Raw genomic sequence first — 24,586 nt, forward strand, 5'->3', positions numbered from 1 at the left:
CTTCTACATTCAGTCCTTAAGATGGCAGTATCCCTTTTACAATCTAACATGATCTGCATCAACTTGTTTGCTTGCTAAAGTTTTGTTAGAATAGGAAATAATAAATATAAAAAAGAAAGTGTAGTACTGGTTAGGGAAACAGACTTCAAGTCACTAACTGAAGTCAATACAAACTCCTTGTACATTCACTGTGAGTTTCAAAGGGAATCGGTCCCTAATTTAAAGGTTTCCTTTGTTCACTTTCTGGATGTGTACTTTTGAGGGATATCTGAGGTTAAGCGGCATTACAGCACCAAACACTGGGGCTATTAATCCCACTTAGGTCTGTACTGAAAAGGATGGTGGGAATACATGTATATATCTTTTCTTTACCTAAAAGTGCCATCCATTGTCCTTGAATTAATATAAACTTACTGTCACATTTAATTTAACTAGGAGGATCCTCGAAAGTTAACACCTTTTCCAAGGACAATGTCAACAATGTCAATGTCAACACTGAGTCTGATTCTGACCACATTTATAGTGGTACTACAATGTCAACGTGGTGGTATAGTGTCACACTGCATCTTCATGACAACCTTACTCCTTTGTTGGAACACTGTGCCAGTAAGAAGCACAACATCCAACGGGCAGATGAAATGATGCATAAAGAAGTGTTTGTTTACAGATGAAACTGCTGTGGTTCAAGTACTTCCTTCCCCATCAAAGGCTTGCTGAGGCTCTGTGAGAAAGTGATCTAAATTATTATTTTCATGTTTGTTTAAACATAATTTGTTCACTCAGTGATCATTCACACCGAAGCAGTGCCATAAAAGTTTTGGTCATACCATAATTTAAGAGAATTATTCTTTGGATCATAAATTAGAAAAAGAAAGAACATGCTTCTTTTCACCTTTTCAAATCACATGACGGTAAAGGACAAATACCCTGTTCTGACCCGTGAATAGCTTAAATGCTTTTTTTCCAAAACAAGATACTTCCAGTGTTATAATACGACTATTTCCCAGAAATGGTACTGTGTTGAAAAATAACTGTTACTTCCTCTAGCAGCATTTTATCTTCTGTTTTAAAGACTATTTATATTGTACTAATTAGAAAATATGAAATAAGATAGGGAGCTCCAGACTGACACAGCAGTTGTTCTGGAAAAGGAAAATACTCTGATTAACTTCGATGTATGAAATAATGTACAGACACGTCAGTGTTACCTCTTACTCTAGGTGCTCTTTGGTGAGAGATGGGCTTTGTTCTCTTGTTCATGACATTTCTCTGCAAAGAATTCTCTATGGAGTGGAGCAAATGAAATGAATCATTTCTTACCAGGCAAATTTATCAATTTATAAGTCTTCTCTACAGCTCACTTTTGAGTTCAGTTGTAATCATGAGTGATCCTTCATATTTTATTAAAACTGTTCATTCAGGTAAGAAGTATACTGAAATTTTGCCAATATCTTAATAAAACCCAGCAACTTAAAACCACTAGGCATTTGTCTTTTTATTCAAAGGAAGGTTATTTAGTGCTGGGATTTAGGTTGATTCCCTCAGAACTGAAAATAAAATCCTGAGGTGGCAGTTTTCTAAACTTTAAAGTGGGAACATTTTAAAAAGAAAGTTTGCTAAGTGCTGCTACAACTGTTATTCTCTCCCCAGAAAAACCAGAAGAGATATATCTCATCTTATACATGCTTCCCCCATCGGTTTAATGCTGGGGGCAGGGGGTTATCCTAGAATAGATGAATGAGGAACGGGACCTGCCAGCGGCTAAGCGCTGACCCCTCCATCTCCAGCTACTTGGTTCTTCAAACTCTGCGTCCAGTCCAAGGTCTTCCCTCTGCCTTAAGTCTTTCCCCTTTTCGTTTCAAACTGGAAGAAAGGAAATAATCAGGTGAATTGTGGCTGAAAGTCTGTCAGGAAGAATGCTTTAAGAGAGTAACAGGAGATAAAAAGAGAAAGAAAGGACAATGTGGGGGACAGAAATAAATAAAGCTGATAAGACAAGACATCTCCAGCTACGGGAATGGCATTGAACCTGAAAAGTAAGTAAACCTCATCAATACACTGCATTCTTATCCTCCTCTCCCCACCATTAATTCCTAGAAAATTAATTTCATAGTTGTAACAGCCTTAAACTCCTAATTACTTAAATTCATTCAAGTACTTAGTATGACTTTATATAGAACCCAAAGAAAGAATAATTGAGAAAACAAAGTGAAGGTCTGCAAGAATCATGTATTTGCAAGAGTTTGCTAAAGCAGGGAATGAAAGAAAAGCAATATTTTGATAAGTATTACTTATACTTGAAAAAAATCCCCTATTAGTATCTTAGTTCAAAAGGAACATCTCTTTCTGAAGCAGTAGCAACACAGCAAGATATTAAGCAAACCACTAAGTATACTGAACTCATTTGAATTTAATAGAAATTTATCTAAATTACCAAATTATCGAGTATGATTGCCTGAAAGAAGGTGTTTAATTGTTCGTTTCCTTTTTCCATTACAAGTTTGTCCTCTGTCATTTTAACAGCAATTAGTAAAGAACACTCTTCTATTGCACTTTAGGAAAACCTACTTCTGCTTGGCCAAGGAATAATCTCATGGAAGATCCTTTTTAATTTATATTTCAAACAAATCTAATTCCTCTCTGAGACCCAAAACTGTTTCCACCAAAGATGAAAAAGTTGTCCCTGCCAGTTGTTAACACTGGGAGATCCTGGAGCTATAGGGCATTCAGGGTGGGCAATTAAGCCAAATAAGAGTTGCTATGGGATCAAATGAAACTGAATGGCAGGGAGGCCTATGGAGTAGGCTTTCCTAAATGCACATAAGGAGACAGACTTAACTGCCCTGCAGGACTCAGGCAAGGGCTCTGGCTGGGCGGAGGCGCTGCAGGAATGGAAGAGAAGACTCTCTGTAATAGGAAAAAACACATAAATGTGCCAAGTGGAGAAAAAGGTTTTTAGAAACAGAGCAGTCCATATAATTTATGTCAACTTTTTCACCTTTGGTTAAATTCCAGTTACTCATTTGAAGATGGTTTCTCCAAATACATATAATTCCTGACATATTTCACATTATTTTTTCCCTAGTCCTAAAGCAGGATAAGAAAAATCAGAACCTGTGTGTGAGGGCCCCTGCCTGCACCGTGAAGCAGGGGCACATCTCATCTGGAGGTTTCATGACTGGGGGTCTTAGGCTCAGCATAAGAGGGATGCTAAACTCAGCTGCTCAGGATGAGAGCACTTTTCTCCTGATCCACCCTTACAAAAAAAAAAAAAAAAAGTCCAGATTAACTTCAAATTATGACTTTTTCCAAACCCATCATCAGAGAGCTGAGGTTGCAACTGGCCCAAATCTAAAGAGGGGCAAGCACCTGCCTGGAAAGACGAGCCATCGGCACTAGTTTACATAGGGTAGCTATAAGCAGACACTGGAAAAAACTGTTCAGCATGAGTTAGTAATGAACTGGTGCTGGCAGGACAGTGGGAAGTCCTGGGAGCTGCAGAAATTAGTGGGGTTTGCACTCTTTTGCAAGCTCTACCAGGTGCTCAAAGAAAAGATTGGAAAGAGCCCTGAGGGTCAACTGTGGTGCAGACCCAGCAGTGGGATGTGGGAGAGTCAAGAAACGATCAGATCCTTTCTCCCATCTCTCCTACATAAATGTTGTTCTATGGGGGAAAAGGGCCACAAATGCTGCCACCCTTAGGGTGCCTATGAAAAGTCACTGCAGCTGATGAAAGGGAACGGGAGAAAAACCCTACTCTTGGGGAGGCAGGAATATCACCGGGCCTACAACCAGCTGTGGAGGGGCAAGTGAATCCAGACACAGTAAACTGAAACACAGTGCCTAAAGCTTCCCCTTAATCCGAAATGTCAGTCCCTCCCCTGCCTCCAGTCAAGCTTCAAATAACAGAACACTTCTGGGAGAAGGACAGGAAAGCAACAACAGCATGCAGAGACTTAACAACTCTCTGAGGCACAGTACAAAGGAAAGCCCTAAACTCAAGGTCAGAAGAGACACTGCTCTGGTAATCCATCCCCAATCAGGAAGGCAATGTATTGCTATAGGAACTTGAAGCCACTAAGGTTAATCACAGCAACCATGAACCTCAAACCAAACACAACTTCTAACTAGATTAATTCCAATTCTGCAGTAAAGATCTAAGCAGCAGGAAAGGCCTGCCCATTTTTAGGCAGAAAAACCATTCATCAATCTACTGTCCTACACAAAATGTGCTGCTTTCAACAAAACACACAGATGCATCTGAAAACAAGAAAAAATGTATTCTTAAGAGTGAATTAACCAGGGTGGTGGGTACTGGCAGGGAACCTGCCTCTCCCAGGTTCTCTCCAGGTGGCCTCCCCTCCCAGGCCCTCCTTGGGGACCTTGGTAACTTGAGCCAATTAAATTTGAGCTTGGTGGGAATGTAAACTGGTACAACCACTATGGAGAACAGTATGGAGGTTTCTTAAACCTAAAAATAGAGCTACCATATGATCCAGCAATCCCATTCCTGGGCATATATCTGGAGAAAACCATAATTCAAAAAGATACATACACCCCAATGTTCACGGCAGCACCATTTACAATAGCCAAAACATGGAAGCAATCGATGTCCATCAACAGAGGAGTGGATAAAGAAGATGTGGTACATATATACAATGGAATGTTATTTAGCCATAAAAAAGAACAAAATAATGCCATTTGTAGCAACATGAATGGACCTAGAGATTGTCATACTGAGTGAAGTAAGTCAGAGAAAGACAAACATCATATGATATCACTTATATGTGGAATCTAAAAAAAGGTACAAATGAACTTACTTACAAAACAGAAATAGAGTTGCAGATGTAAACAACAAATTTATGTTTGTAAATACCTACACAGTAGGTCCTTAATTAGTTACCAGTGGGGAAGGGGGTGGGGAGGGATAAATTAGGAGATTGGGGTTGACATATACACACTACAATACATAAAATAGGTGACTAATGAAGGACCTACTGTATAGCACAGGGAACTCCACTCAATACTCTGTAATGACCTATATGGGAAAAGAATCTTAAAAAGAGTTAATATATGTATATGTATAACTGATTCACTTTGCTGTATACCTGGAACTAACATAACATTGTAAATCAACTATACTCTAATGAACTCCAAAAAAATAAACAAACAAAAACAAAAAAACCAAACACAGAGTGAAGTAACCATCAGAACCAGAATCTGATATGACAAGGATTTTGGAGCTGACAGAATTTAAAATAACTATGGTTAATAATATGTTGTGGAAATGGTGGGCAACATGCAGGATCATATGGGTGATTTCAGCAAAGAAATAGAAACTATAATAAAAATACCAGAAATGAAAAATACTGTAACAAAGATGATGAATGCCTTTGATGGGCTGATCAGTTGATCTACCAATGCTGAGAAGAGAATCAGTAAATTTAAAGATAAGTCAATAAAAATTAAAATTACCTTAACTGGAACACAAGAAAAAGAATGAATGAATAAGAAAAGCAAAATAAATCCAGAACAGAACATATAAGAGCTATGGAACAGTATCAGTCTAACGTACGCATAATTGGAAACCCTCATGTGTTGCTGGTGGGAATGCAATGGCAGTGCCTTCTGGACGTTCGGCAGTTTCTCATAAAGTTAAGCACGTAGCTACCACGTGACTCAGTGCAATGAGTTCGGACACCAACTACCTGGAGTTGAGGCTAAACCTCACAGAGGCCAAAGGCCGAGTCCTCCACAAGGCTGCACTCACTTCAGATACCAGCTGCAAGTTTGGGGTCCCCCACCAACCCTCCCCGAGGTATGATTATTCACTAGAACAACTCACAAAACTCGGGAAAATACTTACAGTTCCAGTTTTATTACAGCAAAAGGATACCAATCAGACCCTGGCAAAAGGAGAGACACATAGGGTGAGGTAGAGGAGGGTTCCAGTGTGAAGCTGCCTTGTGATCAGGGCATGTTTCCCTCCCAAAGCATCAACTTATGACAGAGTACTGCCAACCAGGGGAGCTCAGCTGAGCTTCAATGTCCAGAGTTTTTACTGGGGCTTCATTACATAAGCATGACTGACTCACTAGCAATGAGTCTAAACTATTCAGGCTGATAACGTGATAATATGTGACTCGGTGGCCCAATCCTCTAATCACATGGTTAGTCTTTCTGGCATGGCCAGTCCTTATCCTGAGTCATCTCATTAACTAAGCTATCAGGATCCACCGTAAGTAACAAAGACACTCCTATACCTCAGGAAATTCCAAGGACTTAAGAGCCTAAGTCCCAGGAACCAGGGACAAAGGGCAAATTCTTTATTACATACCCAGCAATCCCACTCCAAGGCAAACATTACCCTAGGGAATGACAACTTATGTTCCTACAAAAATCTACACACAAATATTTAAAGGTTCATAATCACCCTAAACTAGAAATAACCTACATGTCCTTCAATGGGTAAATGAATAAATCGTATACATGCACACAGTGAAATACTATTCAGCAGTAAAAAGTAATAAAGTTCTGATTCACACAACAAGGTGGATGTCTACCCCTAGAGGGAATGCCAGACAGATACTTGTTAATTGAACCCCAGAGGTTTTCCTCAATGGACTGTGTGAATTTGTATATCCTGCATATTTCTTACTATTTTTAAATTCACAAACAACAATACTTCAGGTGAGCTGGAGCCCAACAAAACAGACAGGACATGATTTTCTTCATCATAGGAGAACTGCTTTTGAGTACATCCTTTAGCTACCTACAAGTTTATTTTTTTCATGAAACCTGTTATCAACTTTAATTATAAAAATAGAGAATTTTATGCCAGGAGGGCAGTTACAAATCATTGCTTTAGAAGCTTACTTTTTTTGCTTTTCAAGAGACAGACTTTATTCTTAATATGGAATCAGAAATCAGAATACGGTACAAATGGCTTGGGTTTCTAAAATATATGAGAAGATAATATACCAATTAACTTCAAATAATTTTCCCTACAAAATTTTTGTGCAACCATAAAGAAATACCATCAAAATTTCCTATAGCTATAACAACCAAAAATAGTCTTGCTGACACAATGAACTCAAATTCCACCAATGTAAAAGGGTCTCAACCAATTCTCAATTCATCTAAAACAGGCAGCACTACGAATTGCTTTTATACATAACCTGGCAGCATAAGAAAAGCCAAAAAAATACTCAAGGTCCAAAATGTACTATGATTCAAATATCCCTATGCCATTATGGGGAATCCACTGACTAAAAAGACCTCAAGGTCATTAAAAATAAGAGTAAAGGTTAAGAACATTTACAATTTAAAAACAAAAACCACAACGGATACTTCCCCCCAAATAAAGGACAGGACACCTCAAAATGCTATTGTAGGAGATGGTTCAAGATGGCGGAGTAGAAGGATGTGCGCTCACTCCCTCTTGCAAGAGCACCAGAATCACAACTAACTGTTGAACAGTCATCGACAGGAAGACACTGGAACTCACCAAAAAAGATACCCCACATCCAAAGACAAAGGAGAAGCCACAATGAGACGGTCGGAGGGGCGCAATCACAATAAAATCAAATCCCGTAACTGCTGCGTGGGTGACTCACAGACTGGAGAACACTTATACCACAGAAGTCCACCCACTGGAGTAAAGGTTCTGAGCCCCACGTCAGGATTCCGAACCTGGGGGTCTGGTGATGGGAGGAGGAATTCCTAGAGAATCAGACTTTGAAGGCTAGAGGGATTTGATTGCAGGACTCTGACAGGACTGGGGGAAACAGAGACTCCACTCTTGGAGGGCACACACAAAGTAGTGTGCGCATGGGGACCCAGGGGAAGGAGCAGTGACCCCAGAGGAGACTGAACCAGACATACCTGCTAGTGTTGGAGGGTCTCCTGCAGAGGTGGGGGATGGCTGTGGCTCACTGTGGGGACAAGGACACTGGCAGCAGAAGTTCTGGGAAGTACTCCTTGGCATGAGTCCTCCCGGAGTCCGCCATTAGCCCCACCAAAGAGCCCAGGTAGGCTCCAGTGTTGGGTCGCCTAAGGTCAAACAACCAACAGGGAGGGGACCCAGCCCCACCCATCAGCAGACAAGCGGATTAAAGTTTCACTGAGCTCTGCCCACCAGAGCAACAGCCAGCCCTACCCACCACCAGTCCCTCCCATCAGGAAACTTGCACAAACCTTAGATAGCCTCATCCACCAGAGGGCAGACAGCAGAAGCAAGAAGAACTACAATCCTGCAGCCCGTGGAACAAAAACCACATTGACAGAAAGACAAGATAAAAAGGTAGAGGACTACGTACCAGATAAAGGAACATGATAAAACCCCAGAAAAACAACTAAATGAAGTGGAGATAGGCAACCTTCCAGAAAAAGAATTCAGAATAATGATAGTGAAGATGATCCAGGACCTCAGAAAAAGAATGGAGGCAAAGACTGAGAAGATGCAAGAAATGTTTAACAAAGATCTAGAAGAATTAAAGAAAAAACAAACAGAGATGAACAATACAATAACCGAAATGAAAACTACACTAGAAGGAATCAATAGCAGAATAACTGAGGCAGAAGAACGGATAAGTGACCTGGAAGACAGAATGGTAGAATTCACTGCCACGGAACAGAATAAAGAAACAAGAATGAAAAGAAATGAAGACAGCCTAAGAGACCTCTGGGACAACATTAAACACAAAAACACTCGCATTATAGGGGTCCCAGAAGGAGAGAGAGAGAGAAAGGACCCAAGAAAATATTTGATGAGATAATAGTCAAAAACTTCCCTAACATGGGAAAGGAAATAGCCACCCAAGTCCAGGAAGTGCAGAGAGTCCCATACAGGATAAACCCAAGGAGAAACACACCAAGACACATAGTAATCAAACTGGCAAAAATTAAAGACAAAGAAAAATTAATGAAAGCAAGGAAAAATGACAAATAACATACAAGGGAACTCCCATAAGGCTAATAGCTGATTTCTCAGCAGAAACTCTACAAGCCAGAAGGGAGTGGCATGATATGCTTAAAGTGATGAAAGGGAAGAACCTACAACCAAGATTACTCTACCCAGCAAGAATCTCATTCAGATTCGATGGAGAAATCAAAAGCTTTACAGACAAGCAAACGCTAAGAGAATTCAGCACCACTAAACCAGCTCTACAACAAATGCTAAAGGAACTTCTCTAAGTGGGAAACACAAGAGAAGAAAAGGACCTACAAAAACAAACCCAAAACAACTAAGAAAATGGTAATATGAACATACATATCGATTATTACCTTAAATGTGAATGGATTAAATGCTCCAACCAAAAGACACAGGCTTGCTGAATGGATACAAAAATAAGACCTATATATGTGCTGTCTACAAGAGACCCACTTCAGACCTAGGGACACATACAGACTGCAAGTGAGGGGATGGAAAAAGATATTCCATGCAAATGGAAATCAAAAGAAAGCTGGAGTAGCAATACTCATATCAGATAAAATAGACTTTAAATAAAGAATGTTAGAAGAGACAAGGAAGGACACCACATAATGATCAAGGGATCAATCCAAGAAGATGATATAACAATTATAAATATATATGCACCCAACATAGGAGCACCTCAATACATAAGGCAACTGTTAACAGCTATAAAAGAGGAAATCGACAGTAACACAAGAATAGTGGGGGACTTTAACACCTCACTTCAACAATGGACAGATCATTCAAGCAGAAAATTAATAAGGAAAGACAAGTGTTAAATGACAAAATAGACCAGACAGAGTTAATTGATATTTATAGCACATTCCATCCCAAAACTGCAGATTACACTTTCTTCTCAAGTGTGCATGGAACATTCTCCAGGATAGATCACATCTTGGGTCACAAACCAAGCCTCAGTAAATTTAAGAAAATTGAAATCATATCAAGCATCTTTTCTGATCACAACGCTATGAGATTAGAAATCAATTACAGGGAAAAAAACGTAAAAAACACAAACACACGGAGGCTAAACAATATGTTACTAAGTAACCAAGAGATCACTGAAGAAATCAAAGAAGAAATCAAAAATACCTAGAGACAAATGACAATGAAAATATGACGATCCAAAACCTATGGGATGCAGCAAAAGCAGTTCTAAGAGGGAAGTTTATACCTATACAAGCCTACCTCAAGAACAAGAAAAATCTCAAATAAACAATCTAACCTTACACCTAAAGGAACTAGAGAAAGAAGAACAAACCCAAAGTTAGCAGAAGGAAAGAAATCATAAAGATCAGAGCATTAATAAATGAAATACAAACAAAGAAAACAATAGCAAAGATCAATAAAACTAAAAGCTGGTTCTTTGAGAAGATAAACAAAATTGATAAACCATTAGCCAGACTCATCAAGAAAAAGAGGGAGAGGACTCAAATCAATAAAATTAGAAATGAAAAAGGAGACGTTACAACAGACACCGCAGAAATACAAAGCATCCTAAGAGACGACTACAAGCAACTCTATGCCAATAAAATGGACAACCTGGAAGAAATGGAGAAATTCTTAGGAATGCACAACCTTCTGAGTCTGAACCTGGAAGAAATAGAAAATATGAACAAACCAATCACAAGTAATGAAATTGAAACTGTAATTAAAAATCTTCCAACAAAAAAAATCTAGGACCAGATGGCTTCACTGGTGAATTCTATCGAACATTTAGAGAATAGCTAACACCCATCCTTCTCAAACTCTTCCAAAAAACTGCAGAGGAAAGAACACTCCCAAACTCATTCTATGAGGCCACCATCACCTTGATACCAAAACCAAAGATACTACAAAAAAAGAAAACTACAGACCAATATCACTGATGAATATAGACGCAAAATACTAGCAAACAGAATCCAACAACACATTAAAAGGATCATACACCATGATCAAGTGGGATTTATCCCAGGGATGCGAGGATTCTTCAATATATGTAAATCAATCAATGTGATACACCATATTAACAAACTGAAGAATAAAAACCATATGATCATCTCAATAGATGCAGAAAAAGCTTTTGACAAAATTCAACACCCATTTATGATTAAAAACTCTCCAGAAAATGGGCATAGAGGGAACCTACCTCAACATAATAAAGGCCATATTTGACAAACCCACAGCAAACATCATTCTCAATGGTGAAAAACTGAAAGCATTTCCTCTAAGATCAGGAACAAGACAAGGAGGTCCACTCTCACCACTATTATTCAACAAAGTTTTGGAAGTCCTAGCCATGGCAATCAGAGAAGAAAAAGAAATAAAAGGAATACAAATTGGAAAAGAAGAAGTAAAATTGTCACTATTTGCAGATGACATGATACTATATGGAGAGAATCCTAAAGATGCCACCAGAAAGCTACAATGAATTTGGTAAATTTGCAGGATACAAAATTAATGCACAGAAATCTCTTGCATTCCTATACACTAATGAGGAAAAATCTGAAAGAAAAATTAAGGAGACACTCCCATTTACCACTGCAACAATAAGAATAAAATACCTAGGAATAAACCTACCTAGGGAGATAAAAGACCTGTATGCAGAAAACTATAAAACACTGATGAAAGAAATCAAGGATGATACCAACAGATGGAGAGAGATACCATGTTCTTGGATTGGAAGAATCAATATTGTGAAAATGACTATACTACCCAAAGCAATCTACAGATTCAATGCAATCCCTATCAAATTACCAATGGCATCTTTTACAGAGCTAGAACAAAAAATCTTAAAATTTGTATGCAGACACAAAAGACTCCGAATAGCCAAAGCAGTCTTGAGGGAAAAAAACGGAGCTGGAGGAATCAGACTCCCTGACTTCAGACTATACTACCAAGCTACAGTAATCAAGACAATATGGTACTGGCATAAAAACATAAACACAGATCAATGGAACAAGATAGAAAGCCCAGAGATAAACCCATGCACCTATGGTCAACTAAACTATGACAAAGGAGGCAAGGATATACAATGGAGAAAAGACAGTCTCTTCAATAAGTGGTGCTGAGAAAACTGGACAGGCTACATGTATTAGAACACTCCCTAACACCATATACAAAAATAAACTCAAAATGGATTAGAGACCTAAATGTAAGACCGGACACTATAGAACTCTTAGAGGAAAACATAGGAAGAACACTCTTTGACATAAATCACAGCAAGGTCTTTTTTGATCCACCTCCTAGAGTAATGGAAATAAAAACAAAAATAAAGAAATGGGACCTAATGAAACTTCAAAGCTTTTGCACAGCAAAGGAAACCATAAACAAGACGAAAAGACAACCCTCAGAATGGGAGAAAATATTTGCAAACGAATCAACGGACAAAGGATTAATCTCCAAAATATATAAACAGCTCATGCAGCTCAATATTAAAAAAACAAACAACCCAATCCAAAAATGGGCAGAAGACCTAAATAGACATTTCTCCAAAGAAGACATACAGATGGCCAAGAAGCACATGAAAAGCTGCTCAACATCACTAATTATTAGAGAAATGCAAATCAGAACTTCAATGAGGTATCACCTCATACCAGTTAGAATGGGCATCAACAGAAAATCTACAAACAACAAATGCTGGAGAGGGTGTGGAGAAAAGGGAACCCTCTTGCACTGTTGGTGGGAATGTAAATTGATACAGCCACTATGGAGAACAGTATAGAGGTTCCTTAAAAAACTAAAAATAAAATTACCATATGACCCATTAATCCCACTACTGGGCAAATACCCAGAGAAAACCATAATTCAAAAAGACACATGCACCCCAGTGTTCACTGCAGCACTATTTACAATAGCTAGGTCATGGAAGCAACCTAAATGCCCATCGACAGACGAATGGATAAAGACGATGTGGTACATATATACAATGGAATATTACTCAGCCACAAAAAGGCATGAAATTTGGTCATTTGTAGAGACATGGATGGATCTAGAGACTGTCATACAGAGTGAAGTCAGAAAGAGAAAAACAAATATCGTATATTAATGCATATATGTGGAACCTAGAAAAATGGTACAGATGAACTGGTTTGCAGGGCAGAAATAGAGACACAGAGGTAGAGAACAAACGTATGGACACCACGTGGGGGAAGCCATGGGGTGGTGGTGGTGGAATGAGTTGGGAGATTGGGATTGATATGTATACACTGATGTGTATGAAATGGATGACTAATAAGAACCTGCTGTATAAAAAAAGAAAAGAAAAAAAAAGTTATTGTATAGATTAATGACCCAAGAGAATCTCATGATTAAATCACTTGTGCTAAAAGCTCTTACAAGTAAATTTCCCCAAATGAACAGTCTATTTTCTGGCTTCTCTTAGTTCTTAACCACAAGTGGTTTTCCATATTTTGAAAATAAGTTATAAAGGTACACTGGAAAGCACTCAGTTCAATATCATATACAGGTCAAGAAACAGCTACGCAATAGTGAGAGTTCCAAAGCAGAGTCAATCACGCTTGTCTTTATGAATTCTGATAAGCCTCAATTTAAAAAAAAACCTCTACAAAATCAATTCTTACAATGATTTGCTCTCAACACTAAAGGTGCAAAATTCTTACATTATAGTTTTACCCATTACAATGTAGCACAGAAATAAGTTTGATTTAGAATATGATCTCATCAAAATGTAATGAACATAAATACATTTCCAGCTAATAGAAAATGAAATGTGAAGAACTTATTAGTAATGTTTCAGAGCAGTGCACAATAAGCCACCTAGTAACTATACGACAACACGCCAATGCTGTCATGGTAGTAAGCAAGTGCTAAAGTTTAACTTCTCATATGATTATACTACTTAAATATTTCCAACTAATTTAAGGAGAAAAAGTAACCATACACATTATGGAGATTCCAAATAAGTCTTCTAACTTCCCCATGCATCTACTTACAGCTCAACAGCCTCTATCATACACAGGCAATAGGAATAGGAAAAAGGGGGGCTTCCTGCTCCACTTCTAATAAATTGCAGAGGCGTAACATTTTCTCAGCATCATTTTATTAACAAAAAGTGCAAACTGTTTTGAACAAAAGCAAACCATGAATCACAGCGTTCAGCAAGACACTAGACATGGAAAAGGGAACAATATTCATTAAGTAAAAAATAAGCAGATGAGATGCCTCTCACGTGTATATATTCATGCTTTTCCAATAGTCTCTTAGTCAACTTTCAGTGTAATTTTCACAAATAGTATAGCAGCTCAAAAACAAATGCAAGAGCACAATGATAAAGTTTGGCAATTATTTTGGACTGAGTATGAAAGTAAACTTTATACCACAGTTTCATGTAAGCCACAGTACAATATGTAGGAATCTTTAAATGTACTGACACTGAAATCAATGTCCAACTAGTGAAAATAAAGGAGAAAACAGGGTTTTAAAATGCTCATTACATTATAATTGTTTAGTAAGAACCAGAAAAAATGAAATAATTTTAAATGTTCTTACATGTGTTCATACGACCAGGAACATAACCCATCCATATTAACTTAATTCGTTTAAAATTACACTTGTAAAAGTCACACAAAAGAAAGCTTAGGTGTTATTAGTGTGCCTGCACTTGAACAAACAAGAAAAGATAAATAAATTAACCTCAGTCAGTCAACATATTCCGAAGAGGAGATTCAGTCTAGTGTTACTTCAGTTATTCACATAAAGTGTCTACAGAGAAGAATCTACAATACACATTAGTAATATTTCTGCTCACTAATCTACAGGCACTAGTGAAACTATAAACTATAATTAAAACCCAAAATATAAAGGTGGTCCTTTAAACGCAACTGAGTGTCTAGCCAAGACAGAAGAGCACCGATGCTGAGCAGGTTACTGAGTGCATGCACTGTCTCAGATACGTTTCCTGGCAGTTAATTGCCCTTCTGTTATAGTAGACAAACTGCTTTTATGAATATACTATTTACTAAATTAATTGAGGCTACACTGTTATTTCATTACATTACTCAGAATTCTTCCCACACAACTTTTTCCTGTGTACTAATGTCTTACACTAGAACTGTGCTACTTTCTAAAGTTTCAGAATTACTATTTCAAGTAGAGATGATGAAAAAAATAAGACCAAATCTGATTATCTGACTGTTGACAAATTTGAGCACCAACTACAGCAAAATTCAGGGTCAAGGTAGCTTGCAAGTCAGTTTTCTTGATTTGAAAATTACCTTCCACTGTTTTCATCAGTATTGAAGCTGAGATCTTCAGGGCCTATTTGTTCACCATCAGGAAAACTGGAATGTGTATCTAGGAGAAAAAAAAAAGAGTTAACATTTTTAAAAGACCAGTATTTTCTTTTCCTTATCTCTAAACAATATTACCAAGTGTGTTATTTAAGTGAGAAAGATGTGCTGGGTTGTGAACAAATCTCTATTTTTAGAGAATTTTTGATCTGAGTCAAGTGTAACAAACACAAAGGGAAAATAAAGGAGAAAAAACCAAAATGTATAATAGACGCCCACAATTAGAAGATGAAAGGCATTGTCGTCCAGGGGACATTATGGGAGCAGCTAAAGAAGGGAATAGGAAACGATGACGATGTATACTCTAAAGACTGATTTTGTAAATATAAAATGTATTTCAAAGCCAATTAAACTGCGCATGCAAATATCACTACCAAAACTCATCGGCACTCACAATAACTCGCCTGAAATTTGGCTGCTTCTTTTATAAGCAGAGAAGATTGCTAAGAGTAACCTTAATACTTAAAAAATCATCAAATGACTGAATCTGTACTAAAAAAGACACTAGAATATCAGGGAAATATGTAAAATATAAAGCTGACAATTAACATAAGCCCGACAATGTTGTTATTCCAGGAACTCCTATACAGGAATGCTCAGATTGATCATTAAGGTCTCTGGATAAGATATTAACAAGGGGTGATGGATGTTAAACTTATTGTGGTGATCATTTTGCAATGTACACATATATCAAGTCATTATGCCGTACACCTAAAATAAAACAAAACTACTAACAATGGGTTTCTCTCAGTGAGTTTTTTCTAAGACTTTTTTAAGGAGGAAGTGATAATAAAATCAATGATTCCATAATCAGCATGCATTTCTAAGAAGTCAGAAAGAGTTATCTTTAAAAAAGTTACCTTATTAGCTAGGCTACAAATATCTCTGAAAAGAAAGAAAGAAAAAAAATCTGAAACCTCCCCAGGGGCTGGCAACATTTTCTGTAAAGGAGCAGATAGTAAATATTTAGGCACTGCAGGCCACAAATGTTCTCTGTGGAAAATTCTCTTTTGTTTGGCTTGTTTTTTTTTTTTCCATTCTCAGGTCATGGGCTGTACCAAAGCAGGTTGCCAACACTTGCTCCACCCAGTAAGTAGCACGCATTAGGTGGTGTCTGAGCACCTACCAAATTTTTTCAGTACGTACCATTTAGTTTACCCCACAGAATGTCGTCTCACAAATGACAATAATTAAAAAAAGAAAAAGCAGCAGAAGCAGCAAAGCAGAAGAAACAGCAGCAGAAAGAGAAGCAAAGGAAACAGCAGCAGAAGAGATGGTTTTATTAATCCCCGTGAAATGACATCATGGGTTGCACCTTCATCCGGGGGCCGTGCCACGAAGGAGTCGCTAAATCTGCCCAGGCTGGCGCGCTCCTCCTGCTCCTCGTCCTCAGCGTCACATTCAATATCACTGTCGCTACTCGTTCCTGGCAGGAAAGAAGCAGAGAACATGTTTCTGACAAGTAACCACTGCAAGAAAAAGGCAATCTCCCTATCCTAAATTGAGATTCCTAGTGAATTTTACACTGAATGCCAAGAAAACAGAAGATACCAAGCAAACAAAGAAAAAAGTAACCACACAAACCTAAATTCTCCTTAGTTATTTGGGGCAGTATTTATTTTCGTTCTCAAAAATTAAAACTGCCCTTCCCACAGTACCTGAAAAGTTAGAATTTGAAGCCAGTATTAATTTCATTATACTGAGAACACTTTTTCCAAGGCAAACATAGTTCTTTCCCCCCTAGAGTCATAAGAGATAACAGCTCTTTTAATCCTGATTCGACAGTTTCTAGCCTAAAACATATATAAACACTCATAAATACAAATACATATTTACACTTATATCTAGCTGTGTGTATTAAAAAATCCAGTAATTTTAGCAATAAATGAGTTACTATCCCATTTGGGCATCCAATTTTGTTTTTTGCATATGAGTAGGTTTTTAAAAGAAAAGTTCTACAGAATTTTTATAGTACAGAAAGCACTTCTGTTTCAACAAGACAGTGATCAAGAAAATCTGAAAATCTTTCTGCTACAAACCCTTATAAATGCTAGATAAAATATAAACTTAAAAATTTTAATGAACAGCTATATTTAAAAGAACGAATGGAAATCCATAGGAATAGAGACAAAAAGGATAAGGAAAACTAGTGGGGTAGGTGCAGTTGCCCCAGAGAGCTTGATGCGAGTCTTTAATACTGTTGGGGTTAGGAAAAAAACCTTTGGATCCACCATAGAAAGGGAGTTGAAAGTGAGACTAAAACTGCACTCTCTGCAAAAAAGTTGGGATAGGAAAAAAACCTTTGGATCCACCATAGAAAGGGAGTTGAAAGTGAGACTAAAACTGCACTCTCTGCAAAAAAGTTGGGATAGGAGAAACACCTTTGGATCCACCATAGAAAGGGAGTTGAAAGTGAGACTAAAACTGCACTCTCTGCAAAAAGCTAAAACTCTTACTGAAAGAATAAACTAAATCATTCTGCCTACTGTCACAGGAAGACAGCAGGGAAGCTTGTCTTGTTTCCAGGCTCAGCTCACCTCAGAATTCAAACTAAGGCCTGTGTGCATAATTTAAGTTTGGGATTAAGGTTGAGGTTCAAATCTTAGGAAAGTAACATAAAAACTGGCCAGGAGCTAGTGTGATCCGAATAAAGCAATTTAAAATTGCTTTATCCGAATAAAGCAATTTATTCCTCTAGAGGGAAGGTTCTAGGTAAGATGAAGCAAGCACATTCCACCCCATCTTTCCCCCTGAATGCAGCTATAAAACCTGGACAGAATGCATAAAGTGGCTATTTGAGGATTCTGAAAAGTAAATAGGGACAGGCATATTGGTGTAGACAAGAATTTGAAGTACCAACAAATTGGCAGATTTAAACAAGACCCAGAGTCTCATAAAATCATACTAAAAATGTCCAGGATACAATCCAAAATTGCTTCACCGTATGAAAAACCAGGTAAAGACAAGAACGAACATCAGTGCTGAGATGACAGAGATAATGTTGAAATTATCTAACACAGACTAAAGCAGACATAAAAATGCTCATGAATAGTCTTGAAACATATTTAAAAGACCTCTCTGGTGGGAAGCTTCCACAATCCAGGTCACAATAATTATAGTGGCGGCAGGGGTGGGGGGGATGATTCTCACAGGGGGTAGAAAAAGTCTCAAAAAGTTATGTTCCAATCAAAATTTACAAACAAGGCAGACAATCTACTTGAAGTAAGAGTCAGCAGATATACAAATAGAAGGACAATACCACAAATTTTTTCACAAAATAAAACAGTACAAAATTCTGTTTAATGTGGAAAAGAAAAGGATTTTTTTTAATTACTAGACTTTTCAGATATAGTCATTAAAATTAAACTATTAATAGATGAATTTAGGCAAGGCTGAAAAACTTAAAGACAGAACTGAGAAAATTAACCAGAGTTTTAAAGAACAATGAGATTGCCATTATAAAAAAGAGGTTAAGAAACACAGGGATAAAAAAGGAATGGTTCAAACTGTGTCAACTAGACAGCCATAAAGACAGCAAAGGAGAGACAATATATTAAGAGAAAATGGCCAAGAATTTTCCATAATTAATGAAAAACATTCTGAATTGAATGGAAATAAAAGTACAACATATCAAAAGTTTGGTGATGTGGCTATATCAGTGCTTAAAGATAAAGTTACAGCATCAAATGCTTATATTAGAAGAGAAAAAGGCCTCAAAGTAATGGTCTAAGCATTTACTTTAAGAAACTAGAAAAAAAAGGGTAAATAAACTTGGGTAAAAGGAAATAAAGAACAGAAATTAAATTAGCATGAAAACAAAAGAAAAAGAAATCACTGAAACAAGAGTTGTTTGAAAAGGTCGATAAAACTGAAAAGCTTCTAGGCAGACCAAGACAAAAGAGAGCAAAAGAAAGGAATAAAAGAGGGGACATCACTAGAGATTCTACAGACAGACATTAAAAGGGTAATAAGGGAACAGTATAAAAAACTTTATGCTCTTGATATCAAGAACACCGATGAAATGGACAAATTCTTTGATAGACACAAACTACCAAAATTCATTCAGGTAAAAATAGATAACCTGAATAGGTATTTTAAGTATTAAAGAAACAGAATTTGTAGCTTAAAAAACTATCAACAGGGACTTCCCTGGGGCTTCCCAGGTGGCGCAGTGGTTAAGAATCGGCCTGCCAACGCAGGGGACAGGTTTGTGCCCTGGTCCGGGAACATCCCACATGCCGTGGAGCAACTAAGCCCGTGCGCCACAACTACTGAGCCTGCGCTCTAGAGCCCGTGAGCCACAACTACTGAAGCCCCTGCGCCTAGAGCCCGTGCTCTGCAACAAAAGAAGCCACTGCAATGAGAAGCCCGTGCACCGCAACTAAGAGTAGCCCCCGCTCGCCACAACTAGAGAGAAAGACTGCTCGCAGCAACGAAGACCCAACGCAGCCAAAAATAAATAAATAAATTTTAAGGGGAAAAGCAAAAGATCAACAAAGAAAACCGTAGCCCCAGGTGGCTTTACTGGTGAAGTCCTCCTCTTCTGTTTTCAATAAGAGTTTGTGTAGTACTATTTCTCCCTTAAATATTTTGAAGATAGGCTGGATGTGTGGACGTTTCTGAAATTTCCTTACTACGCAAAGGAAAAAACTTTCCTGCTCTCAAGAGTCAAGAGTGATACTTCACTGTTTAGAGACTAAACCAGCGACTTGCATGAAGCACCACCTCCACCTTCCGGCCCTTCATGGAACTGCTGCTGAAAACTCTAAAACCCACATAAGTTACTGAAATTCTAGGCACAAATTTGACGTCTTGGTACTAGTGTTTCTGAACTCCTGACGTATATTAACCTCCAGGATTCACAAACGAGGAACTGGAATTCTCAGGAATTCCCCAAATCTCAAGTTATTCTTTAAACACTTACAATATTTTTCAAACTCTAATAAATTTATATATCTTTTAAAATTCTTGGTTAGTTTGTAGCATTTACAAGAACTGTAGCTTACAGTGAATATTCAAATACTGGAAAATGCTGTGAACATTACTGGGCAATAGTTGAATAATGTACACTTAGAACTCTTAGTAAGGTTTATAGCACTACATGGAATCACATCAAAAATACCAATATGGGGGGCTTCCCTGGTGGCGCAGTGGTTAAGAATCCGCCTGCCAATGCAGGGAACACGGGTTCGAGCCCTGGTCCGGGAAGATCCCACATGCCACGGAGCAACTAAGCCCGTGCGCCACAACTACTGAGCCTGCGCTCTAGAGCCCGCGAGCCACAACTGCTGAAGCCCGTGCGCCTAGAGTCTGTGCTCCGCAACAAGAGAAGCCACCGCAATGAGAAGCACGTGCACGAAGAGTAGTCCCCGCTCGCCACAACTAGAGAAAGCCCGTGTGCTGCAGTGAAGACCCAACATAGCCAAAAATAAATAAATCTGTTTTAAAAAATGCCAATATGAGGAATTCTTTTGCTTTTGAAACTTGAAGTATGCAGTGGAAGCGTGGAGTCTTAACCGCTGGACCGCCAGGAAGTCCCCATGTTTCTGTGTTGACTGTTAAGATTAACTCTAACGGGAGAACTAGAATAATTTTTTCCAGTTTTCTGATTTCTTGACTTACTTTTCTTAGGATTCAGAAAAACATGCATTTCCCAAGAAGTGTTGGAAACAAATTCCTGCATGAAAACACTACTTGGTTTTTTATCAAGTCCTAAGATCTGAAGTTCCCTAGCTGTGTGAATGTAATGAGAAAAACAAATTGGTCTCCTGACCTCTAGCTTAAGAGTTGACCTATGGGGTCACCCGGTCCTGTACAACCCACTGACATCAGTGAGAGCAAAAGTAAACACAACATAAGGTCAAATACTTTCATTTTTTGGAAGTGAAAGTAGCTACTGTTAAGCAACAGGTCACACAAGCTATGTGCTATGTGCCTTTTGCCCCACACACTGCAGTGTCTACCCACTGCATTAAGTAAAGGTTAAAGCAGACTAGTGATATTTCACCAACTATAAGAAATTTGAATACAGGATCTTTCTTAATCTCACCAGAAGGTGTCCACAAGTTTTCACAAAACTGGCTGTCAATGATCATAATTGTAAGATACCATTCAATGGAAGATGCTTCAGAGATGTTCATGGGGGGGAAAAAACCCCAAAGTCAACCCTGCATCTTAAAGTAAAATGTGAAATAGGGTATTTCTATATCAATCACCTACCATATTTTTTGAGTATCCACTAGATGCTCAGTAGTCCAAAGCTAACTTTTGAGTTATAATGCCCTTATTCAGGGGTGCTCAAACTTCAGCTGCTTGGAAAATACACTAACCACCTGGTAGACCAAACACTAATGCTTCACTTGCCTTCCTCCTTTCCAGCAGAACCTCAATGTTGTTCAGCTGTCTTCCCTTCTCCAAGTGGCCACGTGGAATGGATCAGGGAGGGGAACCAAATGTTCAGACTTTGCCAAGTTTCCTTTTTTTTTCACTACTGATTAATGAGATGTGCTCTCATTGATAAACACTGATAAGCAGAGACATATAAAATGAAACAATCCTCCCCTACTCCCAGAATGTTTTTCTGACTCCATATAAAGTTTGGAGCTGCAGCAACCACCTTGCCATCCTGAGGGGAGCTAAGCCAACTCACTTAGAATGGCAGAGCAAAAGACGGGGGGACGGGGCTGGTGGGAGGAAATGAGTTCTTGATGACATTAAGCAGGTAAATTTTCCAACCTTGAAACTGCCCTACCAGAGTTAGGTGAGACTTCTTGTTAATACAAGACAGTGAATCTTTCTATTGCTTAAACCAGCTGATTGGGTTTTTGTAACTTATGTCTTCTTTGATACACCAAAAGGGATCAGCGATGCTGGAGCATCAGACTTGTGTATTACTCTTAGGTAGGGTGCCAGTAAGGTTTGCAATAGGCATGCCATGGCTTTCCCTGGGATGGGTGACACCCCTGACTTAATTGAAAAGGACTGTGCTAATTCAGCAGAAGGCAATCGCATAGTCTCCAGTTTTAGATAGAACAAGGAAGAGACCGGTCTACCTAAGGAATTCTGTAGGTATCAATTGGGGGAGGGGGTGTGTGAGAAGGAAATCAAGATTTTTGCAATCCAGCCATTAACTAGGAGATTAACACAAGGTTGTCCCATATGATCCCAGTTAGAAAGGAAAAGGCCTGTTGATGACTGTCAAGTCTAAGAAAAGTCACTTTTTACTGACTCTCAGGAACGTTTAAGAGACCACTTTAGTTGTACCAAATTCCCAACTAGTAAACACAAAGAATTTTAAAGTTTTAAAAACTTTAAACTTTAAAACTGGAAACTTTAAAAAAAAATTTAACGTTTCTTCAAACAGCCTAGCAGTCAGGAGGGAGGAAGAGGAGAGGAGAGAGACACCAATTTACAGTGACCTACCACAGAAAATTTTCTTTTAGGCATTCTGCTTAAGACTAAAGAGGCTCGCTATTCCTAAGCACAGATGTAAGACAACCCCACTCAACTTTTCACCAAGGCTTACCGGTGCAAAAACTGAAGGTTTTCTTGAGAACTGGCTCCTGCTGATGATAGAATATACCCACAGCAGTAAGTAAGGCCCCATTCTCCTCTCACAAAGCAAATTTCAAAAGGCACAGAGCTCCTTTAGTTTACCTATTCCCCTCTTCCAGCCTTATCAATTAGTCTCCTCACTGCCTATCCTGGGACTCTAGTGGCAAATAAGCTGTTTAGATACCAACAAATTGCAATAGTGGACTTTCCTGGCAGTACTGATTTGCATGTTTCCAGTAACTTTTCTTATTGAGTTCTAGGTGCTTTGCATCACTACCACAGTCCTTACGTAAGAAAAAATGTGTTACTGAGTAACACTGACAGTGCTAAATCTCAGATTCAAAGACTTGAAAGTGCAGAGCAGATCCTAAATGTGGCCAAGCAAACGCCTTTCTCCAGTTTAGAATAAGCTGTTAATGATTAGCTTTAAAAAAAGAAATGGAACTAATGTCAATGTATGGGGTTTTTTGGTGCTAACTAGCTACTTACATAGAAAAACTGCTGAGAAAATGTGAATTTGTGAGATGAAGGCTGAAATTTAAAAGTCCAAGTTTAATTTAACATTCTCCTTTTACCAGTCTTCCTGTCCCCAGAGTTCCACACCCCATTCCCAGCCCCCAACTCAGCCAGAGTAGGAATTTTAAAACATAATTTTATTATTTCACCCCTTGCTTATATTCCATTCAAAGGACAAAGTCCAAATTCTAGCTAGACATACAGTATAGTGCCTCATGATCTGACCTCTGCCTCCACTCTGGCCTCATCTTTCACCAGTCTTCACAACTCACACTAACTCATACTCCTCCCTTAGGATGATCTTTCCAAGTGTGGGCTGGGTTAGTAGAGAGGTGAGAGTTAAGAGCATCGGCTCTGTGACTTTGAGTAAAAGGGAAGTTACATCTCTAGGCCTCAGCCTGCTCATCTGTAAAATCAATTTAATAAAGTAACCATGTAGGCCTGTACTGAGAAAACATAATACTGGTAAAGTCTTTAGCAGTCTTAATAACTAATGAGGGCTTGCAAATATTATCTATTATTTTTATTATTACATACCTGTTAGTTGAGCTCCCTATATACCCCATCACAGCACTCATCATTCCATATTATAATTGGCTATTAACTGGTCTCTAACACCTGTTTTTTTGGTCTTCAATTGCTCTCCCTGCTCCCTTCCCACCACCACCAACACATACCCAGCATACTTGAGAACAACTTGCTCCCATCTGTAACTATGACCCACTCGGGCAAGTGACTCTTAAGGAGTTGTCACCCCTGGTTTGAGTTTTCAACTCAACCAGTGGTTCTCAACTGGGGATGATTTTGCCTCCCAGGGGACATTTGGCAATGTCTTGAGACATTTTTGGTTACTGTAATTCAGAGGAGGTACTACTGGCACCTAGTGGTTAAAAGCCAAGAAGGCTGCTAAACATTCTACAATGCACAGGGCAGGCCCCTAATACAAAGAATCACCTGGCCCAAAATGTCAATGGCACCAAGGTAGGGAAACCCTGAACTAAACAGTAGGTTCAGGAATTACTTTATCACCAGCATCAAAACAATGCCAGACAAATTAGAAGCATTTCACAAATGGTGCATAAATAGAAGGAGCCTATAATTCCAGCACATGCTAAAACAATTTAAGCCACTACAATCTATCATCAGTATGTATAAATACATGGAGACTAGCTAAGCCCTACTAGCTAATCCTTATCGGTCCTTTCTATAAAGATCAATCATAATATATTTTTCCTGTTGTTTTAACAATCAA

General features: G+C 38.5%; 1 protein-coding gene across 7 annotated transcripts in view; it reads right to left on the reverse strand.

The window, feature by feature from the left end:
* TRIM37 (tripartite motif containing 37) overlaps positions 1-24,586 on the reverse strand; it is a 139,133-nt gene that overhangs the window by 11,626 nt on the left and 102,921 nt on the right. For 3 of the 7 annotated variants that reach the window (XM_081218678.1, XM_081218677.1, XM_081218679.1), the window contains exons 23-25: positions 16,580-16,690; positions 15,190-15,268; positions 28-1,863 (exon numbers count right to left, since the gene is read on the reverse strand). In XM_081218678.1, the coding sequence (XP_081074804.1) occupies positions 1,800-1,863; positions 15,190-15,268; positions 16,580-16,690 (254 nt within the window). In that variant the 3' untranslated portion in view covers positions 28-1,799. Of the gene's footprint in view, positions 1-27; positions 1,864-5,866; positions 5,907-13,998; positions 15,269-16,579; positions 16,691-24,586 lie in introns of those variants that run through there. The other 4 variants (XM_081218682.1, XM_081218683.1, XM_081218681.1 and 1 more) reach the window with 3 other exon arrangements.

Source organism: Mesoplodon bidens (assembly GCF_964165515.1).
Source record: "Mesoplodon bidens genome assembly, chromosome: 19".
NCBI lineage: Eukaryota > Metazoa > Chordata > Mammalia > Artiodactyla > Ziphiidae > Mesoplodon > Mesoplodon bidens.